Consider the following 22,670-nt stretch of genomic DNA (forward strand, 5'->3'; position numbering starts at 1 on the left):
TGGATGGGGCCTTGGGCAGCCTGCTCTAGTGGGAGGTGTCGCTGCCCATTGGAGAGGGGTTGGAACTGGATGATCTTTAAGGTGCTTTCCAACCCTAACTATTCTATGGTTAATTCTATGATTCCATGATACAGTCCTGTATTTTTAATTTATATGCATTTAGATATGAAAGATGTTGTTTCTTCTTACACAGATACTTGTCTTTTTAAGTTTTTGCTTCATTTTTCAAAGAAAAATAGCTTGTAAAAAATCATGGTTTTAGACTAAAGAAAAACATTTTTCACTCTCACATTTAATGATTTAAAAATAGAATGAAACAGATTTGTTTAAGCAGTTGACAAATAGACTTGGTGACCTGAGCGCATGCCTGTCTCAGCTGAAAAAATGTGGTCTGTAAGAAATTCCCACCACAAACAGTGTGTTTGCTATTATGAAAGCTATAATTTTTAACTGCAGAAAAATGGAAATAAGCTACTGAGGTTAGGAAACAGTGGTAGAGAATAACCTTACTGATGAAATAACGTGTGTCGCGATTACATATTCAAGGGCCATAGCTGGAGTTATTCACTCAGAAAACATATATTTGATCTATAAACATCCGTACTGGAGATGACTTGATTCTCCTTTCCGATTTCATTTTAATATTCTGAGACCTTGTACAGTGTAGTTTTGTGTCGCAGCAGGCTGTTCTATTTGAATGATTTTTCCCATTATACTGCAGAATATAACACTCTACATCATTTCCAAAACATTACTGAAGGAGTGTGAAGCTCTACTGTAAACAGAAGTGAATCAAAAGGATTAATGTTTGAAGCTTGAATTACTCTAACATTTGGAACAAATAACTTCCTTCAGGAAGTGAGCAAAATCTAACAGATGTGTCTGGCCAGAAACATCATCACATAAAGAAAGAGAAAAAGACTTATTTGTTTAATTTTTATACAATGCAGTGCTATTGAGGTGGTGGCGGGGAAATTAATTGGGAATGACACAGCTTTAGCTGGACAATAGTTGCTGATCTGTGAAAGGGAAGATGTCGGGTTACTTTTTTATAACTCTTCAAGTCTAGACAGTGGTAGGCAGTGTGATTTTTAATAGCCCAGTCTGTGTGCGTGGCTGAATGCTATCTTTATGTAAGGTTTTCTGCTGTGAAAACAATACTCACCTGCTTTCTAAACCTCACATATATCTACAGGTCCCACTCTGGTCATTACAGAATATTGCTGCTATGGTGATCTTTTAAATTTTCTGAGACGGAAACGAGATTCATTTATTTGTCCAAAACATGAGGAACATGCAGAAACAGCAGTTTACGAGAATCTTTTGGATCAGGCAGAGCCTGTGGCGTAAGTGTGACCTGCTGAAATGTACATGTGGTTTTAGATGATTGGGAAGGAGGAGATATCAAAGTTTATTAGGGATAAGAAATGTGAAGAAGCCTTTCATGAGCAGGGTTTGAAGGTTCTTTGCTGTGCAAGGAAACAATTTAATTAAAGATACTATTTGTACAGTGGGTGGTTCATTCCAACAGAGAGCAATTGATTGTATACACTCTCTGTTTTACTACTTTATCAAATTTCCTGTAGTTATTTCATGCAACTCCTTGGCTCCAGTCTTCATGTGTATTTGTGTTTATTGTTCCTGTTAAGCATTGGCAGTGCTCATTTAGCAGCTTGATGACAGTTCCCAGAGTGTTGAGGTGTTAATACTCTGAACTCTCCTAAGATCGTGCTTTCAGAAATTACTTCTTAAAAAATCACATGAGAACCATACAGTATCAGAGGCAAGCTGCTACAACAGCTCGCTAGATTTTGTGAGGACACGACCCATGTCACAATTCTGAGATTGCTCTTGTACTTCATTTTTTTTTTCAGTTACTTTCTCTGTGTATTTTTAACTGATCTGTTTTAGATACCAACCCAGAGCTCTTTCCAGGTACAGTTCCAAGCAGATTTCCTGCTTCTCCTTCCCTTTGCAAAGTGAGGGAGACATAACTTAACGAAACCTAGGGACTGTTAAAATATCTGCCCGTTTTTATTTTTAGTCTGTTTATTGCTCTGTTGGACCCATTACTTTGTGTTGGGAGACAGAAGAGAACCAGACAGACCCTTAGGAGATGGTAAAGTCCTTTGTCCCGGCAAGACATAGTACTGATGAAGCTGTTTGTGCCATGGCAATATATGGATGGCTGATGATCCCCAGGGAGGCTGGGACCACTGAGGACATGAACACAAAGCTGTTATTTGCTATTGGAGCTGTACCCTCTTTTCAGTGCAAAATTCTCACTGCTTAAGTACATATTGTACATTGAGGCATTAACAGCAGAGTATTTAACAAGTTCTTGTATTAGTATTTACTGTAAAGTTGCAGTTGCTAAATGTATCAGATGTGTTTGTGGTGATGACTAAAGCTCTTGATGACCTCATTACTCCCTTCCGTGTTGGCTCTGTGGCTGCGTTTATCGTTCATAAAATAAACTGATATTTCAGGCTAAGAAGAGCTATGTATATGAGTTCTAATGGCAATGAAGTGAAAAATGCCAAAGAACATCCACCATTTCTAAAGGTGCCCAGCTCTATTTATAAACCATATAGTATGAAAATCTGTACATTTGAATTATATGTAGCAAGAAGAAGACTTAAACTTAAAAAATGTAGCAGATGGCTGTCCCAAGCCCCAGCTGATTCTTCAAAATACAAATGAATCCCCTTTGTAACTCGGGAATCTCTGAATTTAATGCTTTTTACCATTTAGCTTCTGCATTTCAGATACCATTGGAGTTCCTGGAATATTCTGGTAGAAGTTGGCCTAAGCAGAAAAAGAAAGCTGTAGCCTCTATCATGTCATGTGAAACATCTGGATGTTTATTTATAGAGACTGAAGTCTGTATACCAGTGAAAAGGCTTGTTTGCTTACCTTAGCCACACTTCAAACTTTGAGATGACATTAGTTCTATTGACAAACCTCCCTTTCTGTACAGGCCTTTTCTCATCTTTCTTGCACACCTGTGAATTTCCAACATACTGAAAAACATTATATTCAGAGGTTGGTGTAATCTTGGCTCTTTGTTTGGATGGCTTCTGAGGCCTTTTTCACTGAATTATGTTTTATTTAATCTTCTGCCTCTACAGTGATGTTGTCAATGAGTACATGGACATGAAACCGGGAGTGTCGTATGCAGTCCCACCAAAAGCTGATAAAAAGAGACCAGTAAAGTCTGGTGAGTACAGTGACAACAAATTCTGTTTGCTGGTGGGAGTGCAGGGAGGAGGACATTATGGATTTTTTCACTTTTATCATAATTTTGCTTTTATGGATAGTGACAATTAAAAACCATGAATTGATGGAAGACTCAAGAATGATATGCTAAATTGCATTGTCTTGTTTTTTCTCCGCACTTACATTTACTATTAGAATTATTTTTTGCTTTTTGGCAGTGGGCTATTTATGTGTCTCTAGTCTCATTCTTAACAAGACGACTGTTTTGTTTAAGACAAATCTGTTTCAAAATGATTGTACCTGGTCCACTCAAAAGCTGGTTTGTTTTATATTGTGTAGGGTCCTATACCGATCAGGATGTTACCCTTTCTATGCTGGAAGATGATGAACTTGCTCTAGATGTTGAAGATTTACTAAGCTTTTCTTACCAGGTGGCAAAGGGCATGAGCTTCCTTGCCTCCAAAAACGTAAGTTAAGAGTTTGTCGCAGCTGTACAGAAACAGTGGTAGATTTCTGATTTCCTTTGTCATTACTTTCAGTGTCTTAATGTAATCCTGTAATACACATGGTTATTACTTACATGTTGTTTTCAACAAGCACTGCAAACTGATATATATGCTCCTTCTTGTACATGAAGCTTTGGCTAATGTTGGAGTTCTGTGCTGTGCTCATTGGCCAAAAATGGTTGTTTATATCCCATAAACAGAATATAGGGTACACAGTAGTCAATATGAATCAGTATGATTGAGTATTCACAATTCAGGCTAGTAGAATCAGTGGTCTTGTTCATGAGCAGAAACTAGTCATGGAAATATCAAGGAGGGAACAGGAGAGCAATTGCAGCAAAGTGTGTTTGCTGCACCACAAGACTCCACTAATTAATAATGTCATCTGCTAAGAGGCAGCAGGCACAGACGAACACTGACTAGCTTGGGTGGTGCCTCTTACGAGTGTGATCGTTTCCTGGAGCATCCAGGTAGTTTCATGAGAACTGATGATGGCTTTGGAGAAACTGAAACCCACAGGAACCCCAAAGAGTTATTTCTTCAGACTTCTCTGGAGCATGGGAATTAAATGGAAATCGTGAAAGAACTGGAAACTTAATATGTGGATGCCTTCAAAAATAATTAACTCTCAAGAGTTTAAGATTTATTCTCTATGGAATTGCTGGAGAGTTTACAAACTAAGAATAGGCCAAAGACAGATAAAAAGCTATCTGTTTGCATGAGTTTTAAACATTGCTGCACTTCCTACTTCTTTCATGCAGAATGCTGCCTTAAAAAATGGAGTTATCACACTGAGTAGTTGGTTTGTTTTTTTTAGCGGGATGCCTTAGTGCACAGGATGTGTGCACTAATTTTAATTTTTCTGGAAAGACAAAACTAGACAAGAGACCCACAAAGAGTCTTCATTGCCTGCCCTGAGCATAACAAACGTTTCTCTGGGTCTCATAGTAGAGATATTGCATAACAGAAAAGGATATATAAACAACACAAGTCTTAAGCACAGCATAATTATTATTATCTCTGTATAGTTGTTCCTACATTTTATTGGAAAAACACCATTTAATATGTAAGCATTGTAACTAACATAGACATGGGATAGTACAGTTGCACCCTGGATAAAGTGCAAAACCAAACTTATGCAATTTAAGGAAAGTAAGGTAGTCCTGGGATCCTGTTTGCAGTGGGAATTGTGGCTCTAATTCTACTCCAGAGGAAACCCACATTAAAACTTGCTCTTGCACTTGTTTGTTTCCCCAGTGTTCCTCCTTCCAAAGCCTTTCATTTATTTTTCATATGTCATCAGTTTCAAACAGGCCTGACAGACACACATTATATTGTAGGTTTTAATGGTTTTCACCAGGCTTTTACATCCTTCGCTGTTCAGGACATCTAGTGCTTAGCACACATATTCTTTATTTCTTACAGTTATCCTGTACTATATCCCCAGGATTTGCTATGCATTGTTCCTGGTGACTGTTTTCTTTATAGCCTTCCCATTGATACAAACAGACACCATGGTATTGAGTAGCAAAGGCAATAATGAATGTAACAGCACTTCACTGTGAGGTTGGGAAGTAACACGCAGTATCACTTTGGCAGTGCAGAAATAACAGCTTTATCACAGAGTTAAGATGCACTGTGCTAACACGTTACTATGTTAGGTCCTCTTCAGTGGTTGAGTAAATACGCACTCTTGGCTCCAGCTCGTAAGTGTAGAGTAGTGTGGGCCAATGGATAAGATGCTTCACATTGCCTCGTGCCCATGCAGATCAAAACCAGCAACCCAGATGCTCTTCTGCAACTTGTTTGTGTATCGAGACTCGGGGGCATATAAGTGCCTCTGAACACAAGTGCAAGAGCAAGCTTTAATATGGGTTTCCTTTGGAGTAGAATTAAGAGTCACAATTCCCACTGCAAACACAGGATAAAAGTGCCTCTGTGCAGGAGTCAGCATAGGAGCCTGTCCTGGGGGGATAATTCCCTTGTTAAGTACATGGTGTCTTAATCACAAGACTGGGTTTCCTCCAGAGGACAAACTCTTTATTCAATGTAGACTGTACTGATTCTGGAGCAACGAGGCAGGGACATGCTGGATGATTGGCTGTTCCTTCATTAGTTATGCTCTCAGCTTCACATACGCAAAGTGACGAGTGTATTGGACAAGGAGGTGAATGAGAGTCCCCTGAGAAAGTAGTCATCATTAAAAATGGTTCCTCCTGTGAGCATGTAAAAGGGACAGCAATTAAGTTGCTTGTACAACCTGCAGTTACAATTTTCTGAGTTTGATTTGTGTAACTCTTGATATTTTAAGTAACTTTTTGTAGGGAACTCATAAAGTTTTGTATTTCAAGGAAAAAAAAAAAAAGGGAGAAAAATTCTACTGTCTTCAGCTGTTTTTTTGGAAAGCTGTTGTCTGTGTACTATATACCACCACCAATAAAGTGGGAGCTTGTTAGAGAACTGCCTCATTCTCTGTTGGCTTCACAATTGCATACAAAGAAAACACAACTGCTGGGACACTCAGGCACCCTTCTGGAGCTGCAGTTACAAATTGTGCACACTTCTAAAGTTATAGCTGGAATATAAGCTAGTTAGGTCACTGAATGTGTGAATGTTTGTTGTTGAGATGCTGGCGTGTGAAAATTTCCAGCACTTTCAAATACTTAGATCTGCTTATAAAACTAGGTATTAATACTTAAAACCCCAGGTTCCAGAAGAGTATTTTTGCAATGGAATTCAGTTTCCTGACTTGTGTGTTTTGAAGTTGTTACCATAATTTTCCTTATGTTCAGCTTTTCAGCACTTTTCCCTCAACCACAATATTTACTGACTAGGAGATTAGAATTATTTTAGAAACAAACCATGTTTTACCCTTATGGGTCCTGTGTTAGGAAACAAGCTAGTGATTTTCTTGATGAAAGGTCAGAGAAAAGGTCCGTTATACTTTAGCTGCATATGTGAAACACTAGGAAATTTGAAGTGACTACAAGTGTTGTTTTCTAAAATGAATACATAGGCAACGCAGCCTTAACTATGTGGATCAATGTCATGATAGTAAAGATCCTATACTAGACTGTTTATTTATCTGAGTAAGCTTATGAACAGATGGTTTCACTATGACTTTCAGCTTGCCATAAAATATATAATGCAGAAAGTTATATAGCTAAGTAAACATGAAACCAAACAACAGCCTGTTAAGGATATTATAAAATAGCTTTGTTTGTCTGTTTGTTGTTTAGTGCATTCACAGGGATCTAGCCGCAAGAAATATTCTTCTAACTCATGGTCGAATAACAAAAATCTGTGACTTTGGCCTGGCAAGAGATATAAGGAATGACTCAAATTATGTGGTCAAAGGAAATGTAAGTACATATGATACTTCATCCACCTGTTTTAAGTTATGGGAGTTCCTGTTGTCTTGACTTGCAAAGAAGAGTCTTTTTTAGTTAGACAGAAGTATAGATTTCCCAGTTCTGCTATATATCTGTGCTGGTCAGGAATGTTAGGAGGCGCAGTTCTGACACAGATATGTGTGCTGAGAAAACCCTTGGTATATACATGTTGTTATACTCAAAAAACATGCTTGTCTCTAAATGTATGTTGTAGTGGAGGAGATGTTTTTGCTGCACTGATGTAACGCCCAGCCTTTCTGTTATATCATAACGTACTAAAAAAAATAACTTTATGAGTAATTGCAAGTTTTGCCATTAGAATATTCTGGTAGCCCAGTTCTAAGTATAATTATTTTGAAACTTTTTCTTTGGGCATTGCTATGTTTATTCATTTCTAAAATAGTTTATTCTAAAAATATCTAAATAATCAGGGATTGCAACTTGTTCTTTACTACAAATCATCACTCAGACAAGAGAAACTGGATTCTGAAGTGTGAATTTATTAAGGCATAGTGGGAGGCAAAAAAGCCTTGGTTTTATCTGATTCCACATACAGATTTTAACCTTGTATGTGTAACAGATAGCTTTAACTTGCAGCTGTAATTAAACCCTGGAACAGAGTTGGAAAAAGACATTATATTTTTATGAGAAAACTTTAAAACCTTCTATGTAGAAGAGTACCAATTACACTGATACATAATACACCTCTGCAGGGGTACAAAGACACTTTGAAGTGGTGCAGATTGCGTTGACAGTATGTGAAGTCCCCTTTAAAATGCTAGTACAGTAAAAGGAGCCTTACTGGAAAAGCGAATCGAATCTGTCTGGTTAAACTGAAGTGTGCTACAGAGTAATAGGTATTGTGTGTCTCAAACTGGTTTGTGCTGCCTGGGTCAGTGTTGTAAGTCTGCATCAGGTACATGCAGCCATCCACTGTCTTCAGTGTACACTTGGTTTTCCTTGTGCTGTTTTTCAAAAGAGAGAAGATCCATGTTGAACAAGATACGCTAAGATTCACGAGCAACTGAGTGCTGCAGGGGCTGGTCATTGGTTAAGGACTTAACACACAAAGTGAGGGTTGCTCATCTGGGCTTTGGGCAAAAGACAGAGAGAATTTCACACCTGAGCATCTCTCATCAAAGTGGTTTGCCATGCCTGTCAGTCCATGGCATCTTGGGTATCTGAGAGATCTCTGCTGGTTTGCTGTCACCCAGCAGTCCCTGATGTGCTAGGTACCTAGAGCATCCCTCTTCTACGCTACAAGAGAGATGGTTTTATTGGTTATTTTAAAAAACAATGTTGGTACCAGCTACTGGATGCCTAGAACTTTAGGTTAGGGAACAACAAGAGCAGAAAAAAGTCAGGAATGGTTGTCCTGGTAAAATATTGAGTAGCATTTAGTGTAAGAAAGCTGCTTTGAGGGTCAGGATCAGCTCAGGCGTGGTTTGATCAGTCAAGGCTCCTGGGATTGGGAATTTTAGACCAGCAGCTTAGGAGGGAAGCGGACAGTAAGTAATTAAGTTTTACATGTCTAGGCTACCCTTTAAGTTTCCTGAGTTGCCAGAGAATAGCTTGAAAGGGTCAGAGGAGGATAGGCTGCAGCTGCCTGTGGAGAGGGGAAGCAGTGGCTGCAGGAGGTGTCTAGTTGCATCTGGCCTGATCTTAGTGCTGGGAGTCAGTAGTGCTGGGGCACTGGTAGCTGTGGACATGGCTGGGAGGCAGTGCTGCTGACAGCAGCTGGGAGCTTGGCCAAGAAGAGTGAGTGCTGTCTGTGTTGTTCAGGAAATAAACAACTCGGGTTGCCTCTCTGGTGGGCCAGCCCATGGCCAATGCTGCCTTTCTTCCACCTCATTTCTTTTCCTTTCCGTTTAGCTCCTTTTCTGCTTCTCCTTTCCTTGGAAGACTTCAAAGCTGTTTTCTATAGTATGGTTGAAATACATCTTTGGACGCATTGTGACAAGACCACTTAAAAGGAAGAGGTCTGTTTTCTTCCAGAGCAGGACAAACATTCAGGACTGAAGCCTGACCAGCTCCTATAGACAAACAAGGAAAGAACAAAGCAGGGAGAGAAAGGTGGAAGCAAATCCAAAGGCTTTTTGTGCCCTTTCCTCTGCTCCCTAAGGGATATCTGTCCCCACACAAACTTGAGAAAAATGTCAATGTATTTCTTCCATGTGAATTTTCTTTTCTTCCTTTTTTTTTTTTTTCTTTTATTCTCTGATACACTGAGCTAAAGCAGGTGTCTTAATTATTGGTTAAACACTTGAAGCATCTTGATATTGTGAATTTCGTCTCTGTGCCAGTGGTATCCAGTCCCTGGAAGCAGACTTGCATATTTGCATAAGGAACCATGCAGTGGTCATATATATTCTATTGCTCTAACTTCCTGCTATCCCTTATAAACAAGATAGAGGAAATCACACAGTATACAGAAAATCAGAATGCAAGGTACTGCAAGAGGTTCGTAGACCCACAGAAAGACGGATTAGTAGCCATGCAGGGCTTGGCGACTCTAAAATGCTGAGGTTTCCATTTTTGGCTGGTTACTTTTGTTTCTTGGTTTAATGACTATTTAAAGCATGTGAGAAGTAAAAAAGGTTCGTCTTCTGAATTTTGTATGTCTTATGTTCATTGTCTTAATTTATTGCCTTTTCGCTGGAAAGGCTCGTCTTCCTGTGAAGTGGATGGCACCTGAAAGTATTTTCAATTGCGTCTACACCTTTGAGAGTGATGTCTGGTCTTACGGGATATTGCTTTGGGAGCTCTTTTCTTTAGGTAAGCTCCTTCTAGAACTGTACTTCAGGCGATTTCTTTTTCATTTTGATTTTACTGCAGATGCAGAAATCACATTGCTTACGTGCTCTCTCAACAGGAAGCAGCCCGTATCCAGGGATGCCCGTGGACTCTAAATTCTATAAAATGATCAAGGAGGGATACAGGATGTTCAGCCCTGAGTGCGCACCACCTGAAATGTAAGCGAGCACCCAACACCTCTAATCACCAAACATCAGTAATGATGAAAAGGAAGGGAAGCTTTCTTTTTTGCATTAAGGCTTGTTGCACTGCCCCATTGTCTTTTTTTTTTCCTGAAGTTCTTTTCACTTTTTAAATAATTCATGTAATCTAACTAGCGGAATAAATGCCTGTGTTGTTTGTTATAAGCAGTGAAATGCACTCATGCCTTGTACTGTCTTATCACTTGGGCATGACATCTGCTCTGTGTCAATATATTATTGACAGATCACAGAGCATAATTAAACATTTTTAATTCAGATAAAGAAGTCAGTGAGATGTATCACCACACTGTACAGCATCTGCATTTGTGCTGTACTTCCTGACAGTAAGAGGACTGGCTAGTGACCTTTATAAGCTATCCCTAATTCACTGGTTTGTAAATGGATTGATACTTAGTGAGCTGTCAAAGAAAACTGTCCAGCGACTAGTGTTGAGTCCTTTGTTGTCAAAAGTACATGTGTTAACAACACTATTTCTATTCTTAAAAGTCATTTAAAGAAGGCAAAGTATGGGAAGGGGTCTCTCTTTCAAATAATAATGGAGGTGAGATAAGAGCTCTAAGGATTTCTTCAGGAGCAGTACTTAATTTCAGTATCTTTGCAGGTATGACATAATGAAGAGTTGCTGGGATGCTGATCCTTTACGGAGACCCACATTTAAACAAATCGTACAGCTGATAGAGCAGCAGCTTTCAGATAACGCCCCACGGGTAAGTTAGGGATTATTAGTTTTTTGGAGACAAGGCAGTTTCAAGCAAGACGTTAGACTAGAGCTGGGAGGAGCAAAGAGCTTGAGTGCTTCACAGATTTTCCAGTATTTTTTACATAGCTTTGCACTGTCAGTTTGGGTGTTGGGAATGATGTCTGGGCTACGTATTTTTGCTTAGCTGTGCCAATAGACAGTAGCTGTCTAAGCCGATACCTGAAATGTACCATCTGGAGAAGACTCTTTGCATGGTTTATGTTTCTCACTCAAAACCTGGCACAACAATTTTGTTGTATAAAATGCAATGGTACTGCATAAATTCATCTTACCTTAAACTATGCAAAATTTATTAATCTCGGAAACATCTCAGAAGTATATTTGGCTTTTATTAGAAAAGCTTGGTGGACAAAGGAAGGTCGTGAGTTTTTGGTGCCCTTCTGACTCTTCTCACTTGCTTGCCCTAGCTCTTTTTAAATAACCTTGGAGGTGTGTTGTCACAAACTGTATTCGTGGCTCTTTCGACCATTCCCTAGTACAAGCTTTTTCTGAGGGGGTAACTGGAAAAAACAGTCCAAAGAAAATTGGAGGCACAGAAAGTCGGAGGCACATGAGAAACTTGATTTTTTTCTCACAATAACATTGTGTGTTACTGGGTTTTAAAAAAGTAAGTTTACAACCTGGTTTAAAAATACAGCTTCCGTTTACCTTCTGAATGCCTTGTTTGGGCACAGAGTTCATGACTTCCTGACAATTTGAGAAAAGAGGAAACTGAAAGCTGCTAATGTTCAATTGCATCCTGTAGCATATTTTTGGCAGGTGCAGGCATTACTAAAACAAAAGCAAGAATGTGAAGGAAATATTAGTGAGGTTTCTGGGGAGCTTAGTAATAGCCTGAGCTGTGTTTTGTCAAGCTTAGTTGAAATTTGGCGTACAGTTGGAAGCTGTGGTGTTGTTAACAAGTGAGACTGAGGTTCTTAACTCTTTAAAAGAGAAATTAAGTTGAAGACTTGAAACTCTCTTTAGATTTGCAAAGAAGCACCTGAGCTGGAACCCTGCCATGGAGGTGTATAGTACACAGTGGGAAAAGGCTAGGAAAGGAGAGTTCTTTGAGTACACATGAAGGGAGCTGTCTGGAGTATTGATACCGGTCTTCGGCTTTTGCAGGTTTATGCAAACTTCTCAACTCCACCTTCCAGTGAAGGAAATGCTCCAGACCACTCGGTGAGGATTAATTCAGTGGGTAGCAGTGCTTCATCTACTCAGCCTCTCCTGGTACGTGAAGATGTTTGAGTGGCACCTGGAAGAAGAGGAGCCCAGATGTATTAGCTGTTTGTATTGTGCAGGGGGTGAGAGAGGGACAACTTCAATAATTTCTCTTACTTTCTCACTACTACCACTCTGTAGCTGAAACGTTGTTGTAATACTGTCCTTTACCACACACTGTTAACACATAAACTTAATCTGCGGAGCACGGTTACAGGCATCATTGCAATGTTAACTGAAACTGTAAATATTTTGCTGTATTGTGTGTATTTGCAGTAGAGAGTCAGATCTGAAGAAAAAAAAACAAAACAAAAAACCAAAAGAAATCCTGAGCCAGGGTGTGGATTGAGATAACTACAGATCAAAACAAATCTGCAGTTATCTTTCTCTGGATCCATGCCTGGAAAGCCTATAGTAATTTTCTAATTAATTTTGGTTTTGCTGAATTCAAGAAATAAACAAATATGAAGCTAATGGCTTTGCAAGCCCCTTTCCATATCCAACTCAGCCTGAGAAGCTTTCCCAGGAAGGTATTGCAGGTTGGAAGCCAGCAAGGGTGCTATATGTACCCAGGCAAGAGCGGTGAAGGGACTGAACCCCTTCTAAAGTCGGTCTTCACAGCAGCAAACCCTCCTAGGAGCTCTGGGGTTTGAACCAGAGGAGAGAAGAGAGCATGGATCCTCGTCTTTATTACTCACACTGTCAGCCTTGCAGACTGGTCGTGAGGTTTCCATGGGTATATGCACTACTTCCTACTGGTCCGTCCACTGCCAGGAACAGCACTGCCCATCACTTGGTCTTGCCCTGCCACGAAGCCTGAATTGCTCCTGTATCCTCCTGCCTTGGGAGCCAGAGGACTTCAATGCTTGTCTTGCTAATGATTACGTCCAAAAGTATTCACCAAAGGTAGGTGGGCCCTGCCAAGTTGGTCAAAATAGAGGAGGAAGGCTGCTTCCAGTAAACTGTGTGTCTGGAAGAGAGGCTGTTTAATGAGTCATCTTATCTAAGCAAGAGCAGAGACAGAAAATTCTCTCCTGGGGGCCCTTACTTTATCTTGTCCTACCCAAGTGAATCTTTCTGACAGGCAGGCCTTGATAATGCTAACTGGAAAGGGCTATTCTACCCTGCCCCAAATAATTTCATATGTCTATGGTAGTCCAGAGATCATAGTGAAGGACCTGACTAGGAAGCACTGAATTTGTAAATGGGATAAGAGAAAGAATTCCTTCAGTCTTGTTTGATAGACATGAAACTTTAGGGTCAGTATCTGTTGAGTCCAGGGTTGTGCTCAAGTATCTCCTAATGCCTTTTCTTCCCATTGGAGGCACTGCTTATTCTTTTCCTTTGTTTCTGTGCCCTAGAAATTAGTGAAGGTATTGAGAGAAGCATTTGTCAGAGGCAGAGTACTAGTTAAGTACCTATTTATTTACGATGCACTTAAGCACTCTGTAACTTATACTTTATCAGGATTTTGGTTGCGTTTACATGCAATTTCAATGTGTAAGTAACTGCCCAAATGCAAGGCAATTGTAAATACACACACTGGTAGTATGTCTTGGTTTATGTTGAATACCATGCTCCTTGTATGACTGTGCATTTGGTTTATTGTTACAGGAATCTGTCTTTCAGAGTAAGTAAAAAATTAGCCATTTGCACTGAAGTTACTTAGGCTGTTGCACCTTTCCAAAGTTATCCAGTTGTTTGGAGGCACTCTTATGCATACTTGTTGTTGAGCATTTTCAGTTTAATGCTATAAAAGCTCTTTTGTAACATGTTGGCTTTCAGAGCAACTGTAGGCAAGCTAGTTGTTATAGATATTTCGGTACTTAACAGACACTTAGCTGAAAAAAGCTTGGGTTTTTTCGTTCTTGAAAATTATATTTTTATAATTTTGGGATTTTTGAAACTTATTTTGCAATGGCTTGGTGTTCTAAATGGGTTTATGCATTGTTTTTGTAAATATGGAAATGTAGCAATAATGTCCTTTTGACTATTCTCAGTCCTTGAGTCTCAAAAGTATTTTTTTATATATATATATATGCAAAAACTATATGTATAAATATGTAAGTGTTTGAAAGTTCATTAAACACTTATGGATATGTTGCTCGGTTGTAGAATTGCAGTTCAGAAAAGTTCAAATAAATCTGTAAATATGTATTCAAATGCTACTAATGTGTACTATGTTAAGATGAAATATTTTCATGGATGTCTTAATAAATTCTTGGGTTGAAGCAAAATCTCAGTGTCTGGCCACACAGAGGTCAAGTTTGGCATTCTGAAACATTTTTGCAAATGTGAGCCAGAAAACCTTAATGTTTATGAAAGTTCTTTACCTGTCAATATATGGGAAAAATACTTGAAAACTTGGATGTAATTTTATTCTGGAAAAAATTGCAACTAAGAGATTGATCCCGTAGACTGCAATGTATATGCTGTGAATAGTATTATTTAAAACTGAACAAATGCATCTCAGTGTTAGAAAGGGAATGGTTGCAGAGGCAGCTGGAGCCCCTGGAAGGCTGCAGTGGTGCTGAATATTCTCCCTTAACACAAACACATGCACACACACATGCTCTCGTCCCCTCCTGCACACTGGCACTAGAGCACATGCTGGACAGGCTGAATGCAGCACTGCAGGAGAGGCAGCATGAGATACCCAGCACTGCTTGCACTCGGGGGGTCATCAAGAGAAAATACTTCCCTTGCCGAGCAGGTACTCTGCATCATAGTGAATGACCCTCTGCTTTAAATGCTCCAGGTCTGAAATTTGTGACTTGCCTGCTCACAGGCTCGTCTGCATAAGGCTTTCCATCAGCATTGTTGCTGTGTAGTTTAATAGTAGGTGCAGAGCATATATGCTAAAGTATCTAGAACTATCTTACCAAAAACCTCTAATAACTCATATGAGACACAGACCTTGACTGTTTTGGTCCTTAATCGTTTCTGTTCTGTCAACAGACCTCCTTGAGGAGCTCTCCTCCTCCAGAATTTCCTTTTTAAAACAGCTTCCTCTTTTTATTTTCTTTTTTTTTTTTTCTTTTGCCCAGGTCTCGGATCTGTCTGTTAAAACTAATTAATGAAATTACATCTAATTTTTGTGAGGAGCCAGGGGGTGCAAGCTTTGCCACAATTAGCATTGTCATTTTTCTCTAATAATGCTTCAGAAAATACCAAGATTGTGGCTGATTTTGAACCATTTATTATCCTATCTTATCCACCCCACATTCAGGAAAGTAAACTTCATACTGAGTCATTGCAGTAGCTGAATTGGTGAAAATAATTGTGAATTCTCATTTAGCATAACCAAAGGAGCCATTTTATGCTTTTATTTGGTTAACACATAATTTTATTTTCCCTTCTGAAACAACCTAGAATACAGCATCTCTGCTTTCTGAAAAGAAAAAAAATCTTTCTCTTATTTTGTTACTACAAGGCTCACAATGATTACTGCCTCTGTGTCTGCTCATGGTCGCACGGAACTGAATTATTTTCTTGTGTACAGTTCTAGGCAGTAGCTTACATGGAAAAGTATATCAGGTAGGCATTTAATATGCTCTGTCCTTCAGAGCCTTATTGTATCCAAATCTAAAGACAAACTACCACCACGTTACCAGCATCAACCATCAGGAGTATGGACCAAATATCTGAAAGGGATAATAAAGAGGACAGAGACAGACCTTTTCCTGTGGTGCCCAGTGACAGAACCAGAGTCAGTGGGGACAAACTGAAATGTGGGAGGTTCCCTCTGAATGTCAGAAAACACTTTTTTTTTTTTGGCTGGCAGAGTGACCAAGCACTGGCACAGGTTGGCCACGGTGGTTGTGACCAAGCACTGGCACAGGTTGGCCACGGTGGTTGTAGAATCTTCATCCTTCAAGATCCTAAATAACAACTGTGCATGGTCCTGGGAAGTTGGCTCTACATAACCCTGCTTGAGCAGTGGGGTTGGAACAGATGATCTCCAGAGGTGACTTCCAACCTCAACCAATCTGTTATTCTGCAATTGGCAAGGGCCCTTCGGAGACCCTTAACATTCACTTGGCTGGAAGTAGGAAAGAAAATCCTACTTTTGTACACTATGGAAGGATTCTTCCTGCATTCTCTTTACTAGCTAGAGAAGAAAACAGTTTTAGTCTCTGTGGGAGTGAAAATGAAAGATCATGGAGTCAGTGACCAGTTTAATATGCTTTGTCACTGCTGGCTTTTTTTGTTCCTGACTCTCCTTCATATCTGTATGCCATATACGTCTCTGTGGAGGTTGTCTGTAAATGGAGACACAATGTGCCTGGCCAAGTCACCAGGGAACAACTGGTCACACTCTGGACCGAAATGTTCAGTGATCACTAGAGAGGTTGAACAACAGCATCCTTAATTCTACTGCCTTGTAGGCTGAACCTGAGAGAGTGAAGTGTTTCCCTCTTGCTGTACATGGATTAGGAAATTTCCCACTTGTTCTGTGGGGAGGTCTGGGTCTCAATAGAAGACACGGAGCAGTTACATAGATCTTTTAGCCCCTAGTTTAGAACTGAAGCTGTAACAAAATTATGAAAACCTACTCTGCAGTTCTTGTGATTTCGAGAAAGTTCTGTAACTCTTAATAATGGTTACAGACGACCTTCAATTGCCATGTTTCCTGAGCACTAATTTCTTAAAAGATTTTGCTGTAACCAGTCAGTTTATGTCCAAAAGTTGCTCTGAGGCTATGTTTTCTGAAGGATCGTCTGTATTTCATTAATTAATTATTGGTAACTCTTTACAGTGATAACTATCTATGAGCTGCCAGTGAGGCAGAAGATGTGATTGGTAGCAGTGATAGCTCCAGTGACGATATTTCTGTCTGTCACCTGGTAATCATTTTAGCTTGGTTGTGACAGGCAGTAGAAACTAACGGACCCTGAAGGGCCCATTAGCCTCACTGAGCAATGCCAGCAACATCAGATAAGGGAGTTGTGTGGCAGGTTTAGCACATCAAGTCGCCAGGCAGGAAAGCACAACGTATAGGTTTCCCTGCAGATCAGTACACATTGGTGTGCAGTGCTAGTTACCCCAGTACTTCTGTGGCTGCAGAAAGTGTGAAATAATCTGTGGCTTTGGGTAAATATGCCTATTTTGAGAAGCACCAGCACCAATGTCTGGCTGCACTTTTTCTGTGAATTCCACGTCACATGCTTCAGGCTGGTCTAAGTATCTACTGGGCAGGGGGACTTGCTCTTAATATGTGACTGGGGGAGTGGGATGTTGGTGTGGTCATCAAAAAAGAAGTTGGCTTAGTGTCACATCTGAGCACTCACATTTGGTGACTGAAATCACATGACATTTGACTTGCCTGCTCATGGTGGGAGGAGGGCTGGTGAGCAGAGCAGCTGCCCTGGGTCTAGCTGCCTGGTGGGCTGGAGATGAAAGGATTGAAAGACATTCCTCATGCCTCTGGCACATTAAACGCATTAAAAGAAAATTTTAAAAGGGCAATAGCAAATTTCCAAATACCTCTTTTGAATTAAAATAGCAAAGTAATTAAGACTCATTTATGAGATGAAAACAGTTTTCTGTTTTCCCCTTCAGCCATTTTTCATTCAAAAGCTCTTTGTGTTTTTCTTCTTTTGGTGGGACCAAACATTAGATAGTCATGTTGTTCCAGAAATTAGTATTATTCGGAAATTTCCAGAGTTATTGTACAACATGTTTTGTGTTTCAACTCACTCTGGTAGATGAGATGTCTCTGAATCAAAACACCAAAAGAAAAACTTTTCCTTGGACCAGAAACAACCAATCAAAAATGGCAATTGTTCCACCAAAAGCAGTAAGTAGTTGCACAGCCCTCTGCCTGCCTGAGGATAGCCTTGAGTTGCTGCATTGCTAAGAGCAGCAGAAGCACAATGACCCTCTCATGCTGCATACCACCAAGGTGTGGAGGAAACATTAGCTTTATCCCTTTGCAACTCAGGCTTGCAAAGGTGTCCTCACTCACCCCAGTGTGTGCAAGCAGCTTCATTTTAAGGGAAGAGAGGAAAATTAGTGTTGTAATCCATTTTAGCTATTCAATCTAAGAGAACTAAGACAATAAAGGGGGGGAGGCACAGGAATTAAGTATGCTTTAAAGTATCTTCTAAGAATAGAAATAAATGTTTGTAGAGCATATTTGTCAGCATCTTTTGAACTATCTTGATGAAACTAATTAAAAAGGATAAAATCAAATTGTTTCATTACAATTAGTTATATAACTAATTTTGGAAGTTTTATTCTTTTCTTAAGAGCTTCTGGCACTTTGAGGGATGGAGAAAGTATACAAATATGGGCAGTACTGTTAAAAACATCCCAAGGAAATTAGTAGAATTCTAGGATTATAATTACTTTTCAAAAGCTCATGGTCAAGCCACTCGACATATAAGAAGCCTGAGGGCATTGTCCTGAAGAGCCTGAGCCTGGTGATGGGGAGCCGTGTTGCAGAAGTGGAGCCCTGGGTTACAAGGAGGTAGCTCCAGCAGCAGCCCAGAGGACACTGCTGCCCAGTGCCTCTCTGCACCCCTTCTGGCCATCAACTGTCAGTTCGTTAGAAGCTTCCTAGAATTTCTCAGGCTTCTTTGAATGGCAGCGGTTGTTTGCGTTTCACTTGTAAAGTTGCAGCAAAGAGATCCAAGCTGATTTTGGCCACTTAAGTGGAAAAACAAACCAAATCAAATTTTCAATCATAAAAATATCATTGCATGATCCCTCCAGAGATTGCGTGTTGTGCTGCACTGCCAGCACTCTGCTGCACAGCCTCTGCAAGGATGCATCAGGAGGACTCAGGGCAGCAGGAGCACTGGGACCCCAACATGGGGACAAAAATCCTCAGCAGCATTGGCCTCAGACTCACCACCCAGATTGTCTCTGCGGCCACGTATGGGACTTCAAGGATCAAGGGGGACATCTGCACTGTATCTCACTGGACCCTCTCGAGAGAAGCCACCAGCATTTGACAGGGGACAAGAATTTCTCTAGGAGCCGTAGGAGTTAACCTAGAGGATTTGCCTCCCAGGTGGCCTCTTTTACTCTGCCAGTTAATCCCAGCAGGAAGCATATTACCTGCTTCCTTACAGCCTCTGCCAAAAAAAAACCTGGGGAAAAACCACCTAATTTTATGATACTTAGTACTTCTAGGCTTTTTTTTTTTTTAATTTTCATAATTATTATTACTGCTGCTTAATAAAATTGCCTCACCAGCTTCAGGTCTTGTTTAATTTTGTGTTTAATTTTGATTTTTCTATGAAGGCCTAGCAATACAGCACTGGGGAAGATCCTGGTTTCTGGCAAACTGCTCAAGACCTCTCTCTAGCAGTGGGTAGGCTTCAGCTTCCTCCTTGAGTTGTGTTTGTTAGCGTGCGGCAGCTGCAGAAAGCAGCATCCTGCAGGCAAATAACGCTGCTTGGGCAGGCTGTGTGGTGAGACACAAGCCCCTCTGGCCTCTTCTTTAAAGAGCTTTAGGAACAAATCTCCCTTTAACCAACTTCGTGTGCAATTACGTAGGCTCCCCAGGACGTGTGATGATCATGTGTGCTGATCACCACCCCAGCACTTTTCTAATCACAAGTAATAGATGGATTTACTTCCTTCGGATCAGACTCGGCTCTGCCCTGAGCAATGCCTGTTTGAATCACCAAATGATGGTGGTTTGGACATACTTTTATAAAATTTATTCAAAGTGAAGAGCATTTAAAACATCAGTTCCTGAAGGAAAGGAGGAAAGGGAGAGGAACGGCTGAAGGAGAACAATGCTTTGTCAGATTTTTCAAAGCAGAAAGTTATTTAGGTCTAAATACATCACATCTGCTTTCTCATACTTCACACTTATTTGGGGAGAGAAAAATAAGGTCCTAAGAGAAGTTCAAAGTATTTTGTATTGGATTCCCGTGGGACTTTAGTAATGTAATTACAAACGGTGAAGAAAATATCTGTTAAGCAGTTAGAAGGTAAGTATTTCAACCTCTTCATTTACCATCTAGTATCTGGACAGTTGAAGGAACTTACATTACATGTGAAGTAATCTTAAGTGACTGACATTACAAGAGAAATACCTTCAGAAATAACATCACAATATTGCCAAGGATATTTACTGGCCTGATGCCTGCAAGTCTTGTACTGTAACACAAAACGACTGTCACCAGCCCAGAGAGTGCGTGTAGATTCATTGTCGTTTCAAGATTTCTTCTTTTGATACCAAAAGACTCTCTGGAGCAGAGCCTAACTTTATCAGAGCCCACAGATATACACAAATTAGGACTGTGGAGGGTTATCAGTGTTCCTTGCTTGCCCACCAAAGCCACCTTCTTCCAATGGAAGAACAGATACCAAAAGGTTGCAGTTTTATGCTTCCATGTGACCAGTGCAAAAACAAAGAAGATTGCACAGAAAATGATGGACCTCACTTGTGCTCTGCCATAAGATCGTTACGGTCATATGACAAGCTATCTAGATTGTTTGCCACCCAAATTGTAATCTGTGGTCATGTACAAGCCTAACCACAGCGATACCTGCAAATATGGTTAAAGCTGATCTACAACATATCAGCTGGAGAAGGAAATGCCTCTGCTCCTTTGCACAAGGAACTTCAGCAAAAACTGTTTTGTTTCTCCTCCTTGACAAAAAAAAATAAAACCAAAAAAACCCAAACCAGCCTCGGGGGCTCAGTGGAAGTTTTAGAAAGCAGGCTAAAATCATCTTCCCTACGCTGAAGCATTATTATTCTTTGGGATGGCTCTTTCTCCAGTTAAAACTGCTAAATAGCTTGACCATCAGATAGATGGTTATTTTAAATTAAAAAGAGTAATTTTTCTGGTGGCAGATTAAGCTTGAATTACATACTCACACATATTTGTCTAGGCTCAAATTTGTATCAAAATATGAAATTGCACAACACATCAGGAAGTAGGAAGAAGAGGAGGAAGGAAAGCTAAACTTTGTGACGTTGGAGCCAACAGGCTGTGCTAGGCTGAGCTGAGACTCCCAGAGAGGGCAGCAGGGATCCTCTGCAAGTGATAGACACCTGGACAGACAGACAAGCAGCCAGTACTGGGACAACAGATTGTGCCTCCTGTGAAATTCACTGTAGCTGAAGGTCATTTCCACCCCATAGGGAAGTGAGGGCAGACCTTTTGTGAGCTGAGAAAGGGGAAGCCACTACATCAGCAGTTTGCCGTAGTGAAAGAACCCCATAATAAGGCTGAGTTGTAAGAGGTGTGCTGGGAACAGGGTCTGTGATCCAACAAAGACCCAAAACATGGGGATATCCAGCCTGAATGCTTTTCACCTAGATAGATATGTTGCAGCAAACACAAAAAGGGAAGAAGAGTCAGAGGGGAGGGAAAAAGTTTTCCTAGCATCTGGAGAAAGTCAGAACTCCTATGTCCTGTGCACTGCTGGCTCAGCCCCTGCCAACAGCAGCTGCCATCCTTCATGGCAGTAACTGTGAAGGGTCAGCCAGCAAGAGCAAATGAAGCAAAATCAGGCAAGGCTGCACTCCGAATCTCAATGCCCGAACACAGCTGTAGATGGTCACTAGGAGTTTCAGATTCAAAAGCCACCGTAAGGGCACAGCCTCCTTCCCTGGCTGCATCCTACTGCTATTAGTACTGGGCTTGGCACTGTGTCAGTCCTGTGCTTTGTGCTTCATGCTCATCTTTGTCCCAGGAAACTCATGACAGTGACAGAAACTAATGGAAACAGGAGATTATGTATTTGGCTGCTAACGCCCGCAATCTACAGTGCACAATGCCAAAAACAGGCAAGTGTTAGAGATGGCCATCCTCTCTAGTGTTGGGTCTTTGGATAATTACTCTTATTTGCATCCCTTGAGAGCTTTCATGCCTGGGAAGGCTGGATGGTGGCATCGCATGACACCAGGACACTTATTTAAAGACATCTGAGACTCCAGCTGTTTCCCTGGAAAATGAATGCTGGCGTTTAGTGTTGCAGTCTTGGGCAACGGCCACATCAGCTGCCTCAGGCAAGGCTGGAAACAAGTTACCCATCATGTGCCCCTTGGGAACAGCTGCCTCAGTCGGGGATGTGTCTTCTTAACCCAAGACAGCGACTGATGGTTGGTACCCTACAGCGTGAGGCTGGATATTTCTTCTAGCTTTCCATCCTGCCCAGTGCCACAGTGACTGAGAACTCCCATAAACTTTCTTTTCTAAGAAACTGAAAGTAAGAAAAGTGTTCTTCAAAAAACCCCGAGTCAAATATTTTCTTGCTTTCCTGAGCAGTCTTGTGCAGACTCGATGCTGTTGGTAATGAAGTTCCAGGTCATTTCTTATTTTGGGTACCATCTGCTGCAGTGGGAAATCACAACCAAATGTGTTTTATAAACACCATATGAATGCGATCCGTTTTGCCTAATAATGTCCAAATCCTCTCTCCTGGCTAAGTTTATTCTGAACTTTAAAAGACTGTTCCTGAAAATCAGTACAGATTCAGAAAGTCTATCACCTCCAAGCACTCAATATAATTCTTTTGCAACTGATTTTAACATTTTACCCCAAGTTTAGAAAGTGGGCTGTACAGCGCTGCTATGACAGCCAGCTATAAGTCTATG

The 22,670-nt window shown here is 40.6% G+C and overlaps 1 protein-coding gene across 2 annotated transcripts in view; it reads left to right on the plus strand.

Annotated features, from left to right (window-relative positions):
* Positions 1–14,318, plus strand: part of KIT (KIT proto-oncogene, receptor tyrosine kinase) — a 55,505-nt gene extending 41,187 nt beyond the window's left edge. For both annotated transcript variants that reach the window (XM_054065985.1, XM_054065986.1), the window contains exons 14-21: positions 1,196–1,346; positions 3,132–3,220; positions 3,559–3,686; positions 6,965–7,087; positions 9,781–9,892; positions 9,990–10,089; positions 10,736–10,841; positions 12,002–14,318. In XM_054065985.1, coding sequence (XP_053921960.1) covers positions 1,196–1,346; positions 3,132–3,220; positions 3,559–3,686; positions 6,965–7,087; positions 9,781–9,892; positions 9,990–10,089; positions 10,736–10,841; positions 12,002–12,127 — 935 coding nt within the window. In that variant the 3' untranslated portion in view covers positions 12,128–14,318. The remainder of the gene's footprint in view (positions 1–1,195; positions 1,347–3,131; positions 3,221–3,558; positions 3,687–6,964; positions 7,088–9,780; positions 9,893–9,989; positions 10,090–10,735; positions 10,842–12,001) is intronic.
* The last annotated feature ends 8,352 nt before the right edge of the window (positions 14,319–22,670 follow it).

This window comes from Cuculus canorus, chromosome 4, assembly GCF_017976375.1.
Source record: "Cuculus canorus isolate bCucCan1 chromosome 4, bCucCan1.pri, whole genome shotgun sequence".
NCBI classification, from domain to species: domain Eukaryota; kingdom Metazoa; phylum Chordata; class Aves; order Cuculiformes; family Cuculidae; genus Cuculus; species Cuculus canorus.